General features: G+C 41.4%; 2 protein-coding genes across 2 annotated transcripts in view; both read right to left on the bottom strand.

Annotated features, from left to right (window-relative positions):
• The window catches only part of LOC121933795, a 38,768-nt gene extending 20,984 nt beyond the window's left edge, over positions 1 to 17,784 (bottom strand). The window contains exons 1-2 of the mRNA XM_042473785.1: positions 17,743 to 17,784; positions 14,298 to 14,474 (exon numbers count right to left, since the gene is read on the bottom strand). Coding sequence (XP_042329719.1) covers positions 14,298 to 14,474; positions 17,743 to 17,784 — 219 coding nt within the window. The remainder of the gene's footprint in view (positions 1 to 14,297; positions 14,475 to 17,742) is intronic.
• The window catches only part of LOC121932455 (immunoglobulin superfamily member 1-like), a 5,923-nt gene continuing 5,172 nt past the window's right edge, over positions 17,720 to 18,470 (bottom strand). Inside the window, exon 4 of the mRNA XM_042471085.1 lies at positions 17,720 to 17,999. Within this exon, the coding sequence (XP_042327019.1) occupies positions 17,938 to 17,999 (62 nt within the window). The 3' untranslated portion in view covers positions 17,720 to 17,937. The remainder of the gene's footprint in view (positions 18,000 to 18,470) is intronic.

The following is an 18,470-nucleotide window of genomic DNA, read 5'->3' as shown; positions in this document are numbered from 1 at the left end:
ACTACCGCCACTCCTCAAAAAATGTCAGAAGTCCATTCATTTGGCTCTACATTACAGCTTTGAAAGTTATTTTTTGATTAGAAACCTGCAGAATCCCACAGTTCAGCTTAGTCGATGGCTATGTCAGCTTGATACGTTCCTAGAAGCAAGTTAGTCCCAGAACTTATTTTTCAAAATTCTTTCTACGTACAACTCAATAATGGAATAGAAGTGAGATTGAGAGCCTATTGACGAGTTTATGAATAGCATTAAAAAGCGGCACTACAGTCAAGAATGGAAATTGCAAGACAGCGGCAGGAATGGGGCATGACCCCATTGGTGATAGGTAACAAGCCAAAGACACCTTTATTCCGGCTTTAAAATTCTGCTTTTTTTAAGAAATATATTTTAATTGATTTCAAAAAATATTGTAAAAACGCCAATGACAAATTAAACAAATGAATTAAAACAAATCCTGTCCTACCTTCAGAGATTTGGTTTGGTTTCTTAATAAACTCTCACTGGCTTTCATTTTCTATTATTTATTCCTTTTTGCCTCTACCCGTATTCAAAATTTTCTTTCTATCCTGCACTATGCCTCTATGGAAAATTTATTGATCATACTATTGAATAAAATTAAATACTCGTATTGTTCATAAACAATCTCATGACAGTTCGAAGTAATTTTTTATCTTATTATCTTCCTGTATTGTTGTGGCTTGACATGGAGTTTTTTACATGTTTATTGTCCAATACTGTAAATGTCTCTAACATCTAATTGATGTTTATGATTATTCTCCATTACCACTTTACAAACAGAACAATCCAAATTCATCAAACTAATCTAATCTGGATTCTGCTTAATCTAACCCAGTGGTAATGGTTTAAAAATCAATGCATTCCAGGTGAAAATGTTTTCCCTTTTCAAGTTTAGGAATCTTGATAATGGTTCTAAATTCTTCTGCTTTTTATCCTTGTCTGGTGAAAAGTCCTAACAGAAGCAGCCGCATGGGAAAACATGGGAGGTGTTACAAATGGAAACAACATTGTTTAGAACCCATATTAACGATACCATCAAACCCAAGCAGTTGTTTGCTGCCTGGGTGTGTAAGTGATGAGACACAAGACACTTGGATAAACTACAGCCACTTTTAATGAGAATAATGTGATGTACAGTTTAACTTTTCATGGGCTGTGCAAGGAAACTAATTCTAAAGATTCTGCACGCAGCTTAATCTGTATAATTCAGGTGCAACCTACACCTGTTGTATGTAAGAGGCAGGATAAACCCTGACTACATATGCCCTCAAGCTAGCATCCAAGTAGAGTTTGGTGGGTCTGAGGGCCCAAACGTTTTTGGCCCTAGGAAACTTTGGGGGCTTCACATGAACCAAAATGAGGGATTGGTGGCAACATTGGTTAGAAATCCCATTTCTTGTTTGAGAAAATTATTAGGAGAACACATCACCCTAGGTTTAAAAACTCTGTAAAAGTAGGGATGGACATGATTATGGTGGTCAATGGGGACTTGCCCTTCAGGGCTCCTAGGGATTAAAAAATTATCCCCAAATGCCCTGTTGTAGAGTGGCATGGGGGCCATGTTTGACCACATTTTGTGCTCCATCTGGGTGCAATTTAGGCCCGAAAAAAAGCCTTTTTGGAAAGAAAAAAAAAAATAAGGAAGTGATGTCCACGTTCGCTTCCTGTTGTTTAAAAAAACCCTGGATTTAAAATGGCCTTGGGATGGAAAAGCATGCCAAATACCCCATGCCCTAGAAGCCATTGAGGGGGAATTTTTTTTTTTCTGGAGGCTTCAGTGGGAAGATCAGGTTTCCGCCATGGCCCCATGTGTGTTTTTTTTAATTGTGGCCCACTAGCCTTCCACAGTTGCCCACCTTTGATGTCCAAGCCAAACAAATGTCACCACTGGCCTTTTTCCATGCCCCATTTAGCCCCTTGATGATTAATACACACTTTCACACAATAAGCACACTGAGAAACATGATTGGATTGCAAGATGCATGATAACTGGCCTGTGCAACTCTGAAGTGGTTTGAATCTCGTTAGGCTTGCCAGATCAGTGCCTTTGCCTTTAAAACCATTTAAGTAACAACCCACCAAATCAGCAGCAAAAACCTGAGAGGGAACCTCACTAAATGGTGAATGAAGTGGGAAGTCAAAAAAAAAAAAAATGTCGGCACTGTGTCCCATGGCTGGTGACACAGCCTTGAGTGAAACCCAGCCAATTGACAGCAGCGTCAGCTGCCCACTGGTACCCGCAAACCTGCTTCCTGGTGCCCTTGTGGCTGGGCCTAAATGCATAAAACTGGTGTCCACAGATTAAGCACGTCACATGGCTCAGATCCCTAGCCATGAACCTGGACAAAGAAAAAGTCTTTAACATTGGAAGAAAACTTTTAACCATCACCGCTGCCCTCGCTTGAAAGCTTAATGTGAACTCCCAAAAGCCATTGCCGCTGAGAGTCTAAGTAACGATCCTCTTTGGATCCTCTTAAGATACATGCATGCTGCATAAGAAAGCTTCCAATTCAAAATTAGGGATGCGTGAATATTAAAAGCACCAGGGTCTCTCTCTCTCGGCAATTGTGCAATCCATCTGATAACAATTAAAAAAAAATCACTGCCCATGACTTGTAAGGGACCTAAAGGGTGAGCCTCAGGGAAACTTCCCTTCTCTTAAGAAGAAAAAACAAGGACATGAAACATCTCTTCGCGGTCCATCCTGGACCACAGTAAGCATAGTGGCAATGATCCAGTGTGGTGTTGTAATGGTTTGAGACTGCAGACCAGGGGTCTTAGCATGGAACCCAGTCGGTGACCTTGAGCAAGTCATATTCTCATCGTCTCAGAGGAAACCAAGAGCAAACCCCCTCTGAACAATCTTGCCCAAGGAAACACCATGAATGAGTTTGCCCCATAAGTCCAGAACTATTTGAAGGCACAGAACAACAATAAAAACGTAAACTTAGTTACAGCTTAGGACTATCTGCGGGAGAAAGCATTTAACTTGAATAGGTGATATGCTATTTCCACTAGTTTTACATCCAGTCTTTGTGTTCTGAAAAAAAACCAAACAGTAATCACTGATAGTAGAGAGTAAGACAAGGGGGGGGATAACAGGCATCCTTTGAAGATATGGCACAACAGCAAGAAAAAGCATATTGTCAAAGTGGCTTTCCGTATTTAGCAAGAGACAAAATTTCAAAGACATGACAGGAAACATTTTGTCCTGGAAATATAAATTTCCCTCTGAAACACTTGTCATTGGCTACAGTACAGGAGTAACCCCTGCCCTCAAAATCAACAAACACAAGAGAACACACTGATCTGAAATACTGATGCTAAATGTTAGGAATATGGTGCCTACAGGAATTACTTTGCTGAGAGAAGGCAGCAGGTCCAATCCTGTGAAGATCTTACAAATGCTAAAATCAGAAGTGTTGGTCCAATCAGAAAATGTAATCTTGCAGTATATCACTTGGTTACACGATGAGCCTAGTGGATTGCAGTAGAACACCACACTACTCTAGCAGGAAAACTCACAACTTGGAAACATTACTAAGGAAAGTCAAATATGAAAGTGCAAGGCAGGGCCTAATACTGAACATAAAGAAAAAAAATATGACCACGGAAGACATACTCGGGAAATCAAAACAGTTTAAAGAGTTCCTGTACCTAGGATCAAACATTGATCAGAATGGAGACTGCAGTCAAGAATAAGCAAGAAGACTATGAATGGGAAGAGAGCCATTCAAAGAACTAGATAAGATCTAAAGAGGTAAAATATGACAACTGAAAACTTAAAGTTAGAATCATCCAGGGCCATTAGTATTTCTCATCACCATGGCCCCGAGAAGTGTGAAAGGTGGACAGTGAAAAAAGCGGGTAAGAAGAAAATCACACAATTTGAAATTGTGGTGGTGGAGAAGAGTTGCCAAGGATACTGTGGACAACCCAAAAGACAAACAAATGGGTCATGGAAACAGACAAAGCCCTGAATATCTCCTTGGAAGCCATAGTGATCAAATTGAGGCGGTCATAATTTAGTCACAATCGGTTAAAAGATAATTAATTACTAGGAAAGGTAGGAGAGGAATGGAGCCACACACCACATAGATAAGACACAATTTCGGGAGGTCACTGAGCAGAATTTGCAGGACCTGAGCAAAGTAGTGGAGTTTGATAGGAAGTCTTGGCAACGTCTCATCCACAAGGTCGCCATGAGTCGGGTTGATCTTAAGGGCAGTCAACACAACAACAAATACACAGATGTAAATGGTATGTCTGAGAAGTGGGCCATTGCAATATTGGCTATGTATATTAAATTATGCTGGCTTTTCTCTAGTCTCCGGAAAATATAGAACACACTCTACCTGCTATCATATTATAAAGGTGTATAAATCCTTTTTGTCTCCTGAGTGGAAGGCTATGAAAACTAAGGAAATGGAAAGAAACAGTTCCAAATGGGACAGTATGGTGATGGGTGGATGGTGCTACTTCCATCGAGTTGAAAGGGGATGGGGTGGAGGACACAAAATTATTGGAAAGTCCTTTCCATTAAATGCAGAACTCTTCCTATTAAACATCACAACTGTACCTTAGGCCAAGAGACGTTTGGAAAAAAATGGGATAATAATATATAAGGTTGACAGCAAGCAAGGATGTCAATATGCTCAAAAGTTGAAAAGTTAAATAGATTTACCTATTGGCAGAAAAGTGGCTAATTAAAGTTAGGCAGACATGTAGGGAAATGGGACAAAATTACTTATTGGTTGAAAATAATTCATAAAAAAGTGTGAAGGAAGGAATGGATTGAAGAGTCAAGAATTTATTGGAAATTATGATGGTCAAATCTGGCAAAATATCAGTCTGAACGATTTAATTTATATAGATTCAAAGAATACAGCCATTTGTTAGTCTGTGGGAATCAGTCTGTAAGAGAGATCGTTTAGCACCTTTGAGAACTAACTGAAAGAAAGAAGTTGGGCAGCTAGGAGCTATCATAAACTTATAAAGAAGTAGACTGAATATTCTAGGAAAGCTTCATGCTGCCAACTTCTTGTCGTGTCCATGTTGTCTAAAAGTGTTGCTACAAGAACTCCTTTCGAGATCTGATTTTTATATGTTAGAAAGAGAACACAGTAGGGGGATAATACATTAATGAGGGCAAATGAATAACAGAAAATTACAATGAAAAATATAAAATAAACATGGGAATTGTGAGGTAAAGTCACAGAAAAAATTCAGTCAGACTAAAGAAGAGTTCAACATTGTAAGATTTAGGCTTCTTGAAAGAGGTGGAATATTACAAAGAAAGATTTGTGTTTAACTTGGAAGCAGACGAAACGTTCTGTTTGGTTCATTCTAATCATTTGCAAGTAGTTAGTATTGAAATATAGGGTTTGTGTTTAATTATTGTTTTTAAATTTACACCAATGTGTTTTTGTTGTAATAAAGATTTAAAATTTTTTAAAAGGAACGGATGACATTGGGCAAGGGCACTGTGGCACATCCATATTGGTAGCCTAGTTTATTGGAAGTCAGAAGAAGCCACTGAACATCCCCTTTCCGTGGCAGCAATAATAAAAGGCCATGGCCCCACAAGGTTGTAGATTGGATCCACCAAGGTGAAACTGAAAGGTGATGAATACATAAATAAACTCACTCAAAGATTGGTCTCTGCTGTGGAGATGTGCGCCTGCTGAGGACTTTGCTTTAAGGTTTTTCTTCTCTGGTTTGTATCTCTTGTTGAGGTCTTGGCTTTAGGTTTTTTTCTCTCGGGTTTTTGCTCTTTCGAGGTTGGACATTAAGAATTTTTCTCTCCAGTTGTATCTCTTCTGTTTCCACTCCAGCAGTTGAGTGGCATCCTTGGCAGGAAGTCTGCCAGCAAAGCCAGAATGAGCTTGTAAACCAATGAAACAAGCTCTGATAACAGCCTCTCCTTGACCTCTTAGATTTTGAGACATCTTTCCCCTTGAGGGTTGGGACAGCCTTCTTCAAGGATAGCTTGTAATTACCCATAAGTCATGAACATCTGTGTCCAAACTTTGTGGCCTTCCTGCTCATACTGAAGAAGGGATGCTGCAGAGAAAAGGACACCACCTGAGCACTTTGGTGATGCCCTCATCTCCCCTTGCACCCTTCTTTCTTCCTAAATCTCTTTTTTAGAAGGTACTGCCAAGGAGACAGGCAAGATTAGGCACTGAGATAAAAGAGGAGCTTCTTGAGACTGAGAATGGGACAGGGAGTGAAGTGACGGTTTTCAAGGAGACAAGTCATGTAAAAAGGGCTGCTAGACTTGCAAAGCCTCCCAACAGCCCCTTTGGTCTCAATGGAGGCTACTATTTAAATTTAAATAAAAACTCTGGGGAGCCCATGAGATTCATGCTGCAGTCTTCCAAATCCAAAGAAGCGCCACCTAGAAAATGGGAGACCCAAACTTTAGCATAAGACGCTTAGTTGTTTTTTAATCAAATAGTGACTCCATGATCTTGAAAACAATGTTTATGTTAGCAACACAGAACAGAGCTTGAAAATGTTTGTTTTTGGAACCTGTTTATCTATAATCTTCCCAACTACGTGGTAGGTTCAAAATAATAATTAATTAATAATAATAATAATGAATAATAATAATAATAATAATAATAGTAATAATAAAGTGAACCTTTGGTTCCAGGACCCCCTGTGGAATCCAAATATCCATGGATGCTCAAATCCCATTAAATACCAGTTGGGTGTAAGTACTAATGGTTGTCCCTTACTTTTTTGTTTTCTAAAAACTTGGGGATTTCAAATTGAAGAGCTTTATATTTTACTGTATTGGAATTATCTATTGTTATTCTGCATTTGTGCATTTTTGTGGTTTTTTGATTGTTATGATTTATATTTATAGTCCCGCCTTTCTTGTCAGAAACTGGAATCTCAGGGCTGCGTACGATGATTAAAAAAACGTTACAATTAAAAGCATGACAAAATGTGTGAGGCTTGTTGTGGGTTTTTTACGGCTATGCTTTACTACTGCATTTTGACTATTGCATTGTTGTTGGATTGTACCGGTAAGTTTTGTCTTTTTAAATTACTACTGAAGGACATGTAGTTCTAAATGCTGTTATTCTGTTGTAAAGCACCATGTACATGGGATGGACCTTGATATAAATAATAATGAATAATAATAATAATAATAATATAGAGAAATTTGCAAAAATCAAGGTTGGTTTTCTTTTGGGAATTTATATTATTTAAAATATTTTTCAAGCTGTAGATGGTCTGAATGCCCGTGGGCTAACAAAATCGTGGTTACAGAGGGACAACTGTATATTATTATTGATTATTATTATATTATGTATTATTATTATTAATATAGATGATTGGATGTTTCCACACTCTGGGAACTGGGTTATTACCATCCTTAAAGACATCCATCTCTTCACAAAAACGTACTCTTTGCTTTTCCACTTTGAAATACATGAAAAGATCTCAACAGCAACCATTCCCCCCCCTGCTAGAAAAAGTGGCACCTACCTCCAGTCTGGTGGTGGTGGGATAATTTTCCCACTCCATGGGGTAAACTGGTGGAATCCCTTCCCTCCGTAGGCCTGCTTTGTAAACATTGGTAGGCTCTGCTTCTTGATATGGTGCTGGGCGCTTGGCTGGACAAAGCCCTCCTTGGCTGGAATGGATCACAATAACTTCCAAGGGTTGATTTTTCCATATTGATCTTTAACTTTGACCTCAAAGTAGAGGCACTCCCCCACCTTCAGATAATCCGGTAACGTTTAGGAAAACGGGCCACACTAAGCGCTCACAACAGAGAAATAAGACCACCTATAATATCTCTTTTCAATCTTCCTCTGAATTATATAAACTCTACCGGTTTGTTCCAAGGAATGAAACAAATTATTTTCAAGCTAAGAAACCACATGCAAGGCAATAAGCAAGGAGTTGAATGAAACAGTTGGACTAATTCTCCTTTTGTGTGCCAAAAGGCAGTAAATACATATGAGTGAATCCTGAAAAGGGGCAAGGACCTTCTCACTGGACTTTCCTCTGATGTTTTAGATGCCAATCCCAAATTCAACAAAGCCATACTAACATCCACCTCCTGGCTTATTTCAAGGCTCGATGGAAGGACCCTGTATTTGCAGGTGTGGGAAACTTGTGGTCCCTATGATGTTGTTGAAGCTTCAATTCCCATCAGCATCATCCATGGTTAAGGGATGATGAGAGGTGTAAGTGCTCTACTTCCCCGTGACTTGATGTACACTAGTTAGTCGGTTGTAAACTAGTTAGCACTGCCAGGGGTGTGTGGAATCTGAATTTAACAGACAGGCAGACCAACATCATTGTAACCTGTAAGATGTTTCCTCTTTGATCATATAAGAATTCATATTTGTATAACTATAATTTAGTAGTGTGGGCATAGTGGTTTGAGCATGTGACTTGACGACTTTGGAGGCCAGGGTTTCGTTCCGTGCTGCAGCCATTGAAACTCACTGTGTGACCTTGGACAAGTCACATGGCTTCGCAGCCTCAGGAGTATGGCCAATGGGCAAACCTCCTCTGAACAAATCCTTGCTGAAGAAAACCCCATGATAGATTCACTTTAGGTTTGGCCTTAACTTGGAAATGATGTGAAAAACATCAAGAACAAAAAACTGAAAGGGCAACAAAAATGTGGCCAAGCTGTCAAATAGCTGCAAATCAAGGTTTAGTTAGCAGATGATCTGATTAGGTTTAGGTTTCCCTGGAGTTTTGCACATCTACTGACCACATTATCCTTCAACTGTTCCAATTGTGCAGGAACATTTCCCAATTGATCCTCTATGCTGCCACTGCTTTTCAGCTGTTGTTGAAAATGCTCCAGTTTTCTTTCTCCTTCCTTCCACATTCTCCCTATGTCCTTCGGATGCTGCAAAGTGAGGGTCAAATGTCTGATTTATAGTTTTGTACTCAACTCGCAGGAAGGAGTAGGAGAGGGCAAATCTCCACCTTTACTGTAGACTCTCGGCAAAAGGCAAACTGCTGGCATCAGCCTCCTCCTGGCTTGGTGTGTTCTTCCTGTAGAGATTAATTTTTTTATTCTTTTGCCATCTTTTGTCATACTTGATGTTGGGCCTTGGCCACACATATCCAAGTTTTCATCATCTGTGAATGTTGGAGGGCTATGTAATACTTATCAGAGACAGTAACAAATACGCAGGTGGGTCCTGGAGGCTATATTTCAGAGAAAGGAACTGGCTAAAAACCATCTCCAAGTATATCCCTTTGCCTAAGAAACCCTTGTGAAATTAGTGGGGTTGCCATGATGGTCAGCAGGCACTTGAAGGCACATTACACTGTGTATGGTGGTATTAATTATTTAATTAGAATTCTAAAAGGCCAACATTTTCCTCTGCCCTCTTGAAGGACACTGTACATAAGTGTGTGTGTTGTATTTTATGTATTTGAGATACACACACACCAAATAGTCTGTGTTCCCCTCCACGTTTCAATTAAAGGGCTCGGAGTGGTGTAGGATGCCATTACTTAAATATTCCTGATATCTACCTGTTTGTAATGCCCCTGTGCCCTAGAGAAAAGAATATGGAGATCTGCAAACATTTCACACATTTTTGCCAGACTTAGCAAAAAGTATTAATCTAAAATTGAATTGTTGGAAATTAATCTTAAATTGTGGCAAAGAACTAGAGAAACGTCTGCGGGATATGATTAGTTTGTCAGATTATACCTAGGACAAAGAGAACATAATAGTCAATCTATTATATAAACTGGAGAAAGGCTTAGAAAACTGCTGTTGTATATAATGAATAATAATTTGGTTTTATTTATATACCGCTAGTCCAAAGATCATAGCGGTTGAACAACTAAGTAAGAGGCTTAATGGTAGAATAGTAAGCTAATTGTGCCCCCACAGTCTGGGTAACTTCTCTTTTATGCGACCTCAGAAGGAAAAAAAAAAAAAATGCAATGCCCTTGAGTCGAGCTTGGGCCGTTTTTGGCTGGTCTTGAACTCGCAACTTCTGGTGGTTTCAAGTGAATGGCTGCAAGTACAGGCATTACCACTGCGCCAGCAGTTTGCTTTAGTGTCTTCTTCTCCAGTTTTTATTTATATATGATTGGATGGTTCTATGTTCACTTTGTCCTAGATATTAACCTGACAGCTTATATCCAAGCCTGGTCCCCACTCAATCATATAGACTAAAATAATCCTGTCCCCACACCTGGGTCTTAAATTTCATTATTACTCAGTAGGGTTTTAAAATGTGATGGAAAATCAGGACGGAACAGTGTTTCATACACTCCCTGTTGTACCATTTTTTTCTTCTATGGTAGAAAGCATTGTAGGGAGGAGATATGAAAGGAAATATGTGTTGAAGAACTTTGGAATGGAATTAAATACAGTGGTACCACCGGTGATACGAAATACACAAGTTACGGAAATTTCCGGGATACGAAAAAATTCCCATAGGAAATAACTGTTACGGGTTGTACGAGGTTATTTCGGGTTACAAAGAAAATTTGTGGTGCTTTTCGGCGCTATTTTCCACGAAATCGCGGCTTTCCCCATTAGCGCCTATGGGATTTGTTTCGGCTTGCGAAGTATTCCGGGTTACGAAAGCGGCGGCGGAACGAATTAATTTCTTGTAACCCGGGGTACACTGTACTTTAAAAAATTATATTCTAGTTAGGTAATGTAGTTGTAGGTGGAAAACAAGGTTGACGTGTGGTAGTAAATGAATAATAGTTATATAAGGCAGGAGTAGGAACCTCAGAATTTGCTAAAAAGTTGTTAGACTTCAACAACTCCTATGTACCACTAAGCATGCTGGTTAGGGCTGATAGGTGTGGTGAAGATCTGTACTATCTGGAGGTCTGATAAATTAATCCAATTATAGAAAAGTACAAGATGCATTATGCTTATAGCTTTGCTCTTTGTGCTTGGTGTAAACAATGCAAACTATTTGCATAATTACTTGGAAATTGTAAATTAAAACGCAGTGAGAAATGCTCTTTAGGTTAAAGGGAATAGGAATATTGTTTACCCTTTGAAAATTATGTTGGGACTTAACTCTCATCATCCCTGGACCAATGCCCTGGCTGAAGTTGATGGGGAGTCCATAATCATGTTGGAGAGCAGATTCCCAACCCACAATGTATGCTTTTTTGAGGACACAATCCCTGCACAGACTTACTAAGAAGGCAACATGCCTTCCACAGTCCAATTCGGCAGATAGTTTTAGTCCCAATTATAGCCTCTGCTATCCCATTTTCTTAGGCCCGTTTACAAGTGGCCGGAAAGTACATTGCTCAGACAAGACACGTACTTATGGGTTGAGAAGGGGCGTCCTCTTCCAGGACGCCCCTAAACCCTAGTGCGGACTGAGTCCGTAACGAAAATGGTCGGCAGCCGTTCACAACGGGCACCGCCATCTTGGACGTAGTGGACACGCTGCGTCTGCAACGTTTGCACCCCAGAAAGGTAACGCCGCAAAGTGCACTCTTTTGGCACTTGCGGCGTGCTCGTCCGGGGCGCAGGATGGGAGCAATGATTTTTCACGCCTCCTTCCTTCTCTGTGCAGCATCTGGGAACCACGCTGTTTGGCTGCTGGCGGGTTTGCCGGACGTTCGGCAACCTGGCGGCGGCAGCAGACCGCCGCTTTGGTAGGCGGTCCTGTAACCCGCCTCATAGTTCTTTTTTAAATGTCTTTGGGCATGTTACAGACAGCCAAAATAAAGCTGGCTTCGAGTCACAGTGGAGGTATGGTGGTTTCAATTGATGCCATGCGTCCTAAGAGTCCGAGAAGCCACACCAAAGCCATGCTGCCAGTCCTTTAGGGCTGGAGCTTGGGGCTTTGGTGCGACTTCCGGACTCTTAGGACGCATGCTCATTGAAACACCGTACCTCCACTGTGACTTGAAGCCGCTTTATTTTGGCTGTCTGTAACAGGCCTTTTGTTTCTTTCCTCTTCCTTCCCACTCCCCCTTTGCCCCCATTCAGTTGCTGCAAAAGCATTCAAAGTGCAGAAGTAGTTTGCACTCAGTTAACTGAAGAGGATTAATTAACTCAAAGGTTAGGTTAAATATACTGTATATATTCATGTATAAGTTGAAAACATTATGCCAAAAATTGACCCCAAAAACCTGGGTTGACTTATACAGTAATACATAGTGCTGAGAAAAAATAGCAGTGGTGGCTGTTTGGGGTTTCCAGGCCCAAGGAGAGAGCCAGGCATGGCAAAGGAGGAAAGTCAAATGCTTACCTCTCAAGGCTCCTCTGCCACCCAGCTTTCTCTTGTGGAGAAGGTCCGGATGGCAGAGGAGGAGGACGAGCAAAAACTTGCCCCTCAAATGCCAAAGTCCCACCATGGCTAGAAGAAATCTCATGCTGTGCTCCAAAGTTTTACCCTCAGCATAGTCCTGGATCAGCCAAATTCGATAATTTTGGTCCCAAACTGCCCTTGACTTATACATGAGGTCAACTGATACAGTCGGCCCTTGCTATCCACAGGGATCCATCCCCCCCCCCCCTCACAGATACCAAAACCATGGATGTTCAGTTTCTGTTGTGCTTGATGGCAGCACATGCATGTGGCTGCGCTGCCATTAGGGACAATAGGATTTCATGGTGGGCGCATGCACATGACCACACGCCGCCATTAGAGACAACAGGATGAAGTCTGCCCCCAGCAGTGGTGCATACACGGCCGCCATTGGGACAGTGTGGGCTTGCCGTCCAGGGATACTCAAATCTGTGGTGGCAATCATAGGTACCGAGCATTATAGTCAGAGTTTGGTATCCGCGGAGGATCCTTCCAGATCCCCCTCCCACAGATACAAAAAGTGGGACCCAAAGTCCCTGTTGTCTCTAATGGTAGTGTGCGTACATGCTCCGCCATTGAGGACAAACAAGTCTTGCCATCTGCGGATGCTTAAATCTCTGGATGGCAAGCCCCAGATAATGACACCCTACTGTATACGGTAAATAAAATAATGCATATTTTCCCTTGCTTTCCCAAATAAATTTTGGAAGACAATTTTGTGTGAACTAGTGGGACAGCCGGCATACCTGAGCTATGTTCAGGTTCGTGGAGAGAGCAGTGGCATTCTTGGGGGGGGGGGGGTAAAGAAGTATGGCCCACACAAGGTGACACCTCAGAAGAGGGTGACACTAGATAACTGTGCACCCCTTTTATAGTGCTGCTATTCCACTTTAAACTGCTCTGGCTGCCTCCTGTTGCATTTTTGATTTGTAGTTTAAGGAGGGGCATTTAGAATTCTCAGCCAGAGAGCTCTTAGGCCTCACTGAACTACAAAACTCCAGAAGGCAACATGAGGCAGCCAAAGCTAAAGTGGAATATAAGAATTTTGTGCGGAAAGTGGAATAGCAACAGAATCATAGAGTTGGGAGAGACCCCAAGGGCATCCAGTCCAACCCCTGCCATGCAGGAACTACTCACAATCAAAGCATCCCAGACAGTAGGCCATCTAGCCTCTGTTTACAGTTCTCCAAAGGAACTCTGCTGCACTCTCTGAGGAAATGTGGTTCCACTGTTGAACAGCCCTTACTGTCAGGAAGTTCCTCCTAATGCTGAGGTCGAATCTCTTTTCCTGTAGCTTGCCATCCATTGTTCTGTGTTCTGTCTCTGGAGCAGCAGAAAATAAGCTTGCTCCATTCTCAATGTGACACCCCTTGAAATACTTAAAGAGGGCTATCATATCACCTCTAAACCTTCTCTTCTTCAGGCTAAGCCTACCTAGCTCCCTAAGTCTTTCCTCATAAGGCATGGTTTCCAGGCCCTTCACCATTTTGGTCACCCTCCTCTGGACACACTCCAATTTATCACCTCCTTTTTGAATTGTGGTGCCCAGAACTGGACACAGTATTCCAGGTGGGGCCTGGCCAAAGCAAGATAGAGTGGCACTATTAATTACCTCGATCTAGACACTATACTTCTATTGATACAACTAGGATCACATTGGCCTTTTGCTTCTGCATCACAATGTTGACTCATGTTCAACTTGTGGTCTACTAGGACTCCTAGATCCCTTTCACATGTAGTCTAATTAAGCCAGATGCCCCCCCCTTCTATATCTAAGCCTTTCATTGTGCTTCCAGGGCAGATTAAATTCTTGCCTATATGATTTAAAGTATAATACTTACATGTCCCATGGATAAGTCAACTCAGTTTTTTTTGTTTGATCAGTTTTTAAAACCTAAATTTATAGACTTATACATGAGTATATACAGTATAAGGTTTATTTGCAGATAGAACATCTTGTGCTCTCTTGTGCTTCACCTCAGGCAGCAAAATATCTTGGACCAATCCTGGATAGCCCTGCATTTGTTGTTCTTCCTCGGGTGGCAAAATTCCTTGGGCCTGGGAAAGAGCATAATTTGCAAAATGCAGCAAAAATGTCTTGATCTGACTCTCAAGAGCAAATCCCCTTGAAAGGGACAGGTACATTCTGGGAAACTGGGAGGCAACGAAGGATCCCCGGGGTAAAATTTCTTATGAACTGACACTTCACCGCATGTGTGCTTTCTCTCGCCCCCAAGCAGGCTGCTATTTTTCCTACCTACAACTCCATCTTTTGTACAGGTGCAGCCAAACACCATTAAGTCATGACTCCCTCCCCGAAAGTCTAGGAGTACACACCATGGCAACCATGGTTTTCTGCAGAGATAAATAGAGTATTGGGAAAAGGTTTAAGAGCACAATGAGAGAATAAAAGAAAACCATACAGAGGAACTCAAGAACAGAAGATTTATTTTAGGGAGACTGAATTGTATAAAAATATAGATTTGCCATTAGCTTCCAAAGATGACTTTGTGTCATTTCTTTTTAATCCATGAGTGCTTAAAGTAGCAGCTAGAAAGGGCTCTGGCTATACGCTTTAATGTCCACATTCTAGCAGAGATACAGAAGGCCCATTTAGGCTGCATCCCCGCACTGCAGAAGTAATCCGGTTTGACCCCACTTTAAATGCCATGGCTCAGGGCTATGGAATCCTGTTTGAATTATTGCCACCTGTAAGAGTGGTAAATCTTGCTTAGGCCAGTGTGATGTAGTGGTTTTGACCATTGGGTTAGACTCTGGAGACCAGAATTCAAATCTTGGTTTGGCCATGGAAACTTACTGGGTGATCTTGGCAAGTCACACTCTCTACAGCCTTGGAAAAACCCCTGAACAAATCTTGCCAAGAAAACCCATGATAGGGTCTCCTTAGGGTCACCGTAAGTCAGAACAGCCTTGAAGGCACACAGCAACAAGAGTGCTAAGGGAGTATACATTCAAGCGCACAGAAACTGCAATTACAAAATACAACTATTAATGGGGTTTGCAATAAAAACAGTGGAATATTGAACGAAGCTCAGTCAGGGCAATGGATGGAAGAGTGTGCCATCACACCATATCCCTGAACAGTGCTGAGAGATAAAAGAAACAGTGTTGCTTGGTCCCCACTAAGTCTATCTAGATTAGTACTGTTGAGACTGACTGGCAGTAGCTCTTCAGGTATTCAAACTGACGTCTTTTTAGTCCTACTGGAAGATGCCAAGATTGAACCTGGGCATCTTCCAGAGATGCTTTACCACTGAGGCATGGCATTTTTCCCAAGACAGATGATCTCAGATCTGACTCAGTATAAAACAAAGCATTAAGCAATCACACATTGGGTGGTAATGGAAAGTGTGTGTTCCATGAGTGGTTGTAGGCCAAAGTTGCTATTTCTGTTTATTTTGGGGTGGCTACTCTCGGGTAAATGGAACCAAAGGCTGCAGTCAAACAGTTATAGGCTGTCTTCCAGTCTATCCTTGTGTCTCTTCTCTGCCAAGAACGGAAGGTCCATTATGCCACAGTCTCCAATGGCTCCATGGGATCTTGTTGCTCAAGGATTCCATCTTGTGAATCAGTTCTCCTGATAGACCTCAGTCCAACATGCATCAGCTATGAAAAACAAGGCCAATAAAAGGATGCTGACTCCAAGCCCAAGTCGCAGTGAGTTAGTTGTGGTGAATCAGTGCTTTCGGATGTGAATCTTTGGAGAAATTAGGAAATGTGTATTGATATACCGACAGTGTTGTACCATTGCTTGAATACCTTTTCTGAAATGGCAAGGTCTAATGCAGATTCTCAGAACTGGTGCCCTCTTGATATGTTGGACTATACACCCATCATCAGAGACAATGTTAGGCCGCATTCCCACTTACAAATAAATTGCTTTGTGATCCAAATCAATGGATCGGTTTGGCAGTGGAGTGTGGTGCACACTACATTTGCTCCAATGCATTTTCTTGCTGGAAAATAAAAATAAAATAACCCACTTGTGGCTCACATTGACGAATGGATCAATTCAAAATGGACCCGTCTAGCCGACCAAAGGGCAAATTTAAATCAATTCCGATCTGCATTTGGTTCACACTTGCGTGGAATCGATTTATTCAAAAAGATGCAGAGAAAATCAGCATAAAAAGCTCAGGTTAAATGGGTCTAGCGCATGGCCCCCTCTCCGAATCATTTCATCAATTCGGTTCAAGTGCGAACCATGGTAATTTAAACCTGTTCAAACCGATTTGCAATCCAGTTTAAAATGTAGTGGAATGAGGCCCAAGTTGTAGTCCAACACATCTGGAGCATGCCACACTGGGGAAGGTAAAACCACAATGTAATAAATTATTTTCTTAATTATATTGGATGGACATTTTTTAAAATCCTAAAAGTCCTTGGGAATATGCTTGCACTTTCTCCACCCTATCATCCATCATGTAGATATCTATTCAGTCTCATTACATCCATATTTCATGCCTATATAGCACCTTGTCAATTCTGTCATTCTTCCTTTGAATCCCTCTTCAAAACCAACATTTCTATTATGTCTTTGGTGCAATTCCTGTACGTTACCACACTCTACTGAAGCCTTCCAAAACTGCTTCCCTCCAGGTGCATTGGACATCCTATCAGTTACCTGGGGATAATAGAATCTGTTTTCTAATAACTTTTAGAGGGAACCAGGCAAGGGCTGGCTCCTACTGTTGAAGAGAGAACTTTGGAAGGCCTGGGAGACATTTTCCCACGAGGGTTGCTGGGTGAAATACAGGGCCCTGTATCTTCAACAGCTGTGAATCAGAGGGAATTTCAGGAGGTAACTTGTACTGTATAAAGCAACACGTCCTGAAATTCCTTCTACAGCCATTAAAGATATAGAAGCCTTGTCCTATATGTCACATGGCACCTCTACTCTTGACCCTCTCTATAGGTCAGACCAAGCTTTCCTGGCAAAAACTGAAAGTAATTTAAGTATGATTTAAATATAACTGATCTTTAAAAATAACTCCAAGCCCCAGTCCCCCCCCCAAAAAAACCCAGGTTTGGATATGGTTCTTTTGCAGGAAAGTATGCCCTTTGAGGCTTCTGGAGGCATGATGATCTCTCCTTTTGGCCAAAACTTTGGGGTGAAGGGGCCTGAAGCCCTAAACATCAATGGCTACTACAGGGGGAACCTCATGATTCTTATCATAACCTTGTACCCTAACTAAATGCACCAACTGAAGTAATTGCATAGTTCTTCCTTTTTTACTCCATCCTCGATTTTCTCCTTGTCTTTGTTGAGTTTTTTGATTAAAACTTCTTGGAAGGGGACCCTCTCTTCCAGTATCTGAAACAACACCATACATATTGATAGCATATATAATTCTGCTTACTACAATTGTCATTCTCCATTTCTCCTTCCCTTTGGGCTTACCTTGTGTCCATACTTCAGTGTGATCGAGTGGGTATTGTTCATATTGGCATGTTAGCTCTCCCTTAGTGAAATTGAGTGCCCTTCTGTGAGATTGAAACTTGTGGTTTCCCATCTTGCCAAACTCTGGTTTCAGCAATGAGTTGCCCGCCCTGGTAAAGATAGTACCAGCCCCCAGGACTGGAGGGCATGAGCAGTTCACTCGATATCTCCCTGCAGAATCCACCAACACTTCCTGATAATGGAGACCTTGGCTGCATCTGAAAAAAGAGCCAAGAACAGAATTGTTCAGTAATAAAACTGAAAAGTGCCAGGAAGCTCACATATGTCCAAACATTCTTTTTTGTGCCCTTTTTCTTTGCAAAAAAGGTTTTTAGTCCTCAGATCAGAAATATTACTTAGAAATGTGTTAAACATGATTTGAGCACTCTGATCCATCTTACACTTGTTAGAAGTCAGTCTAGTGCAGCAGCACAGAAGATCTGACTAAGGAGCAAAGACACCAATAGCTCAGAGAACAAATTTAGGAGATTATCACACCGGATTTTATTCCTACACTAGGCACAGGATGTAAACACACAGGGACAGATTTGCTAAAAGGTCCAGGAGAAGTCCAGATGAGTACGCCAGGACGGGGCTATGCGATAGAATCCACCCCTGACTTTAACATCCTGCGCCTAGTGATGGAAATAAAACCAGGTGCAATAATCGCCTAAATAGGTATTATATGA

Source organism: Sceloporus undulatus, chromosome 6 (genome assembly GCF_019175285.1).
Source record: "Sceloporus undulatus isolate JIND9_A2432 ecotype Alabama chromosome 6, SceUnd_v1.1, whole genome shotgun sequence".
Classification (NCBI taxonomy): Eukaryota; Metazoa; Chordata; class Lepidosauria; order Squamata; family Phrynosomatidae; genus Sceloporus; species Sceloporus undulatus.
The sequence above is the reverse complement of the archived record's forward strand: the minus strand, read 5'-3'. Positions and strand labels throughout refer to the sequence as shown.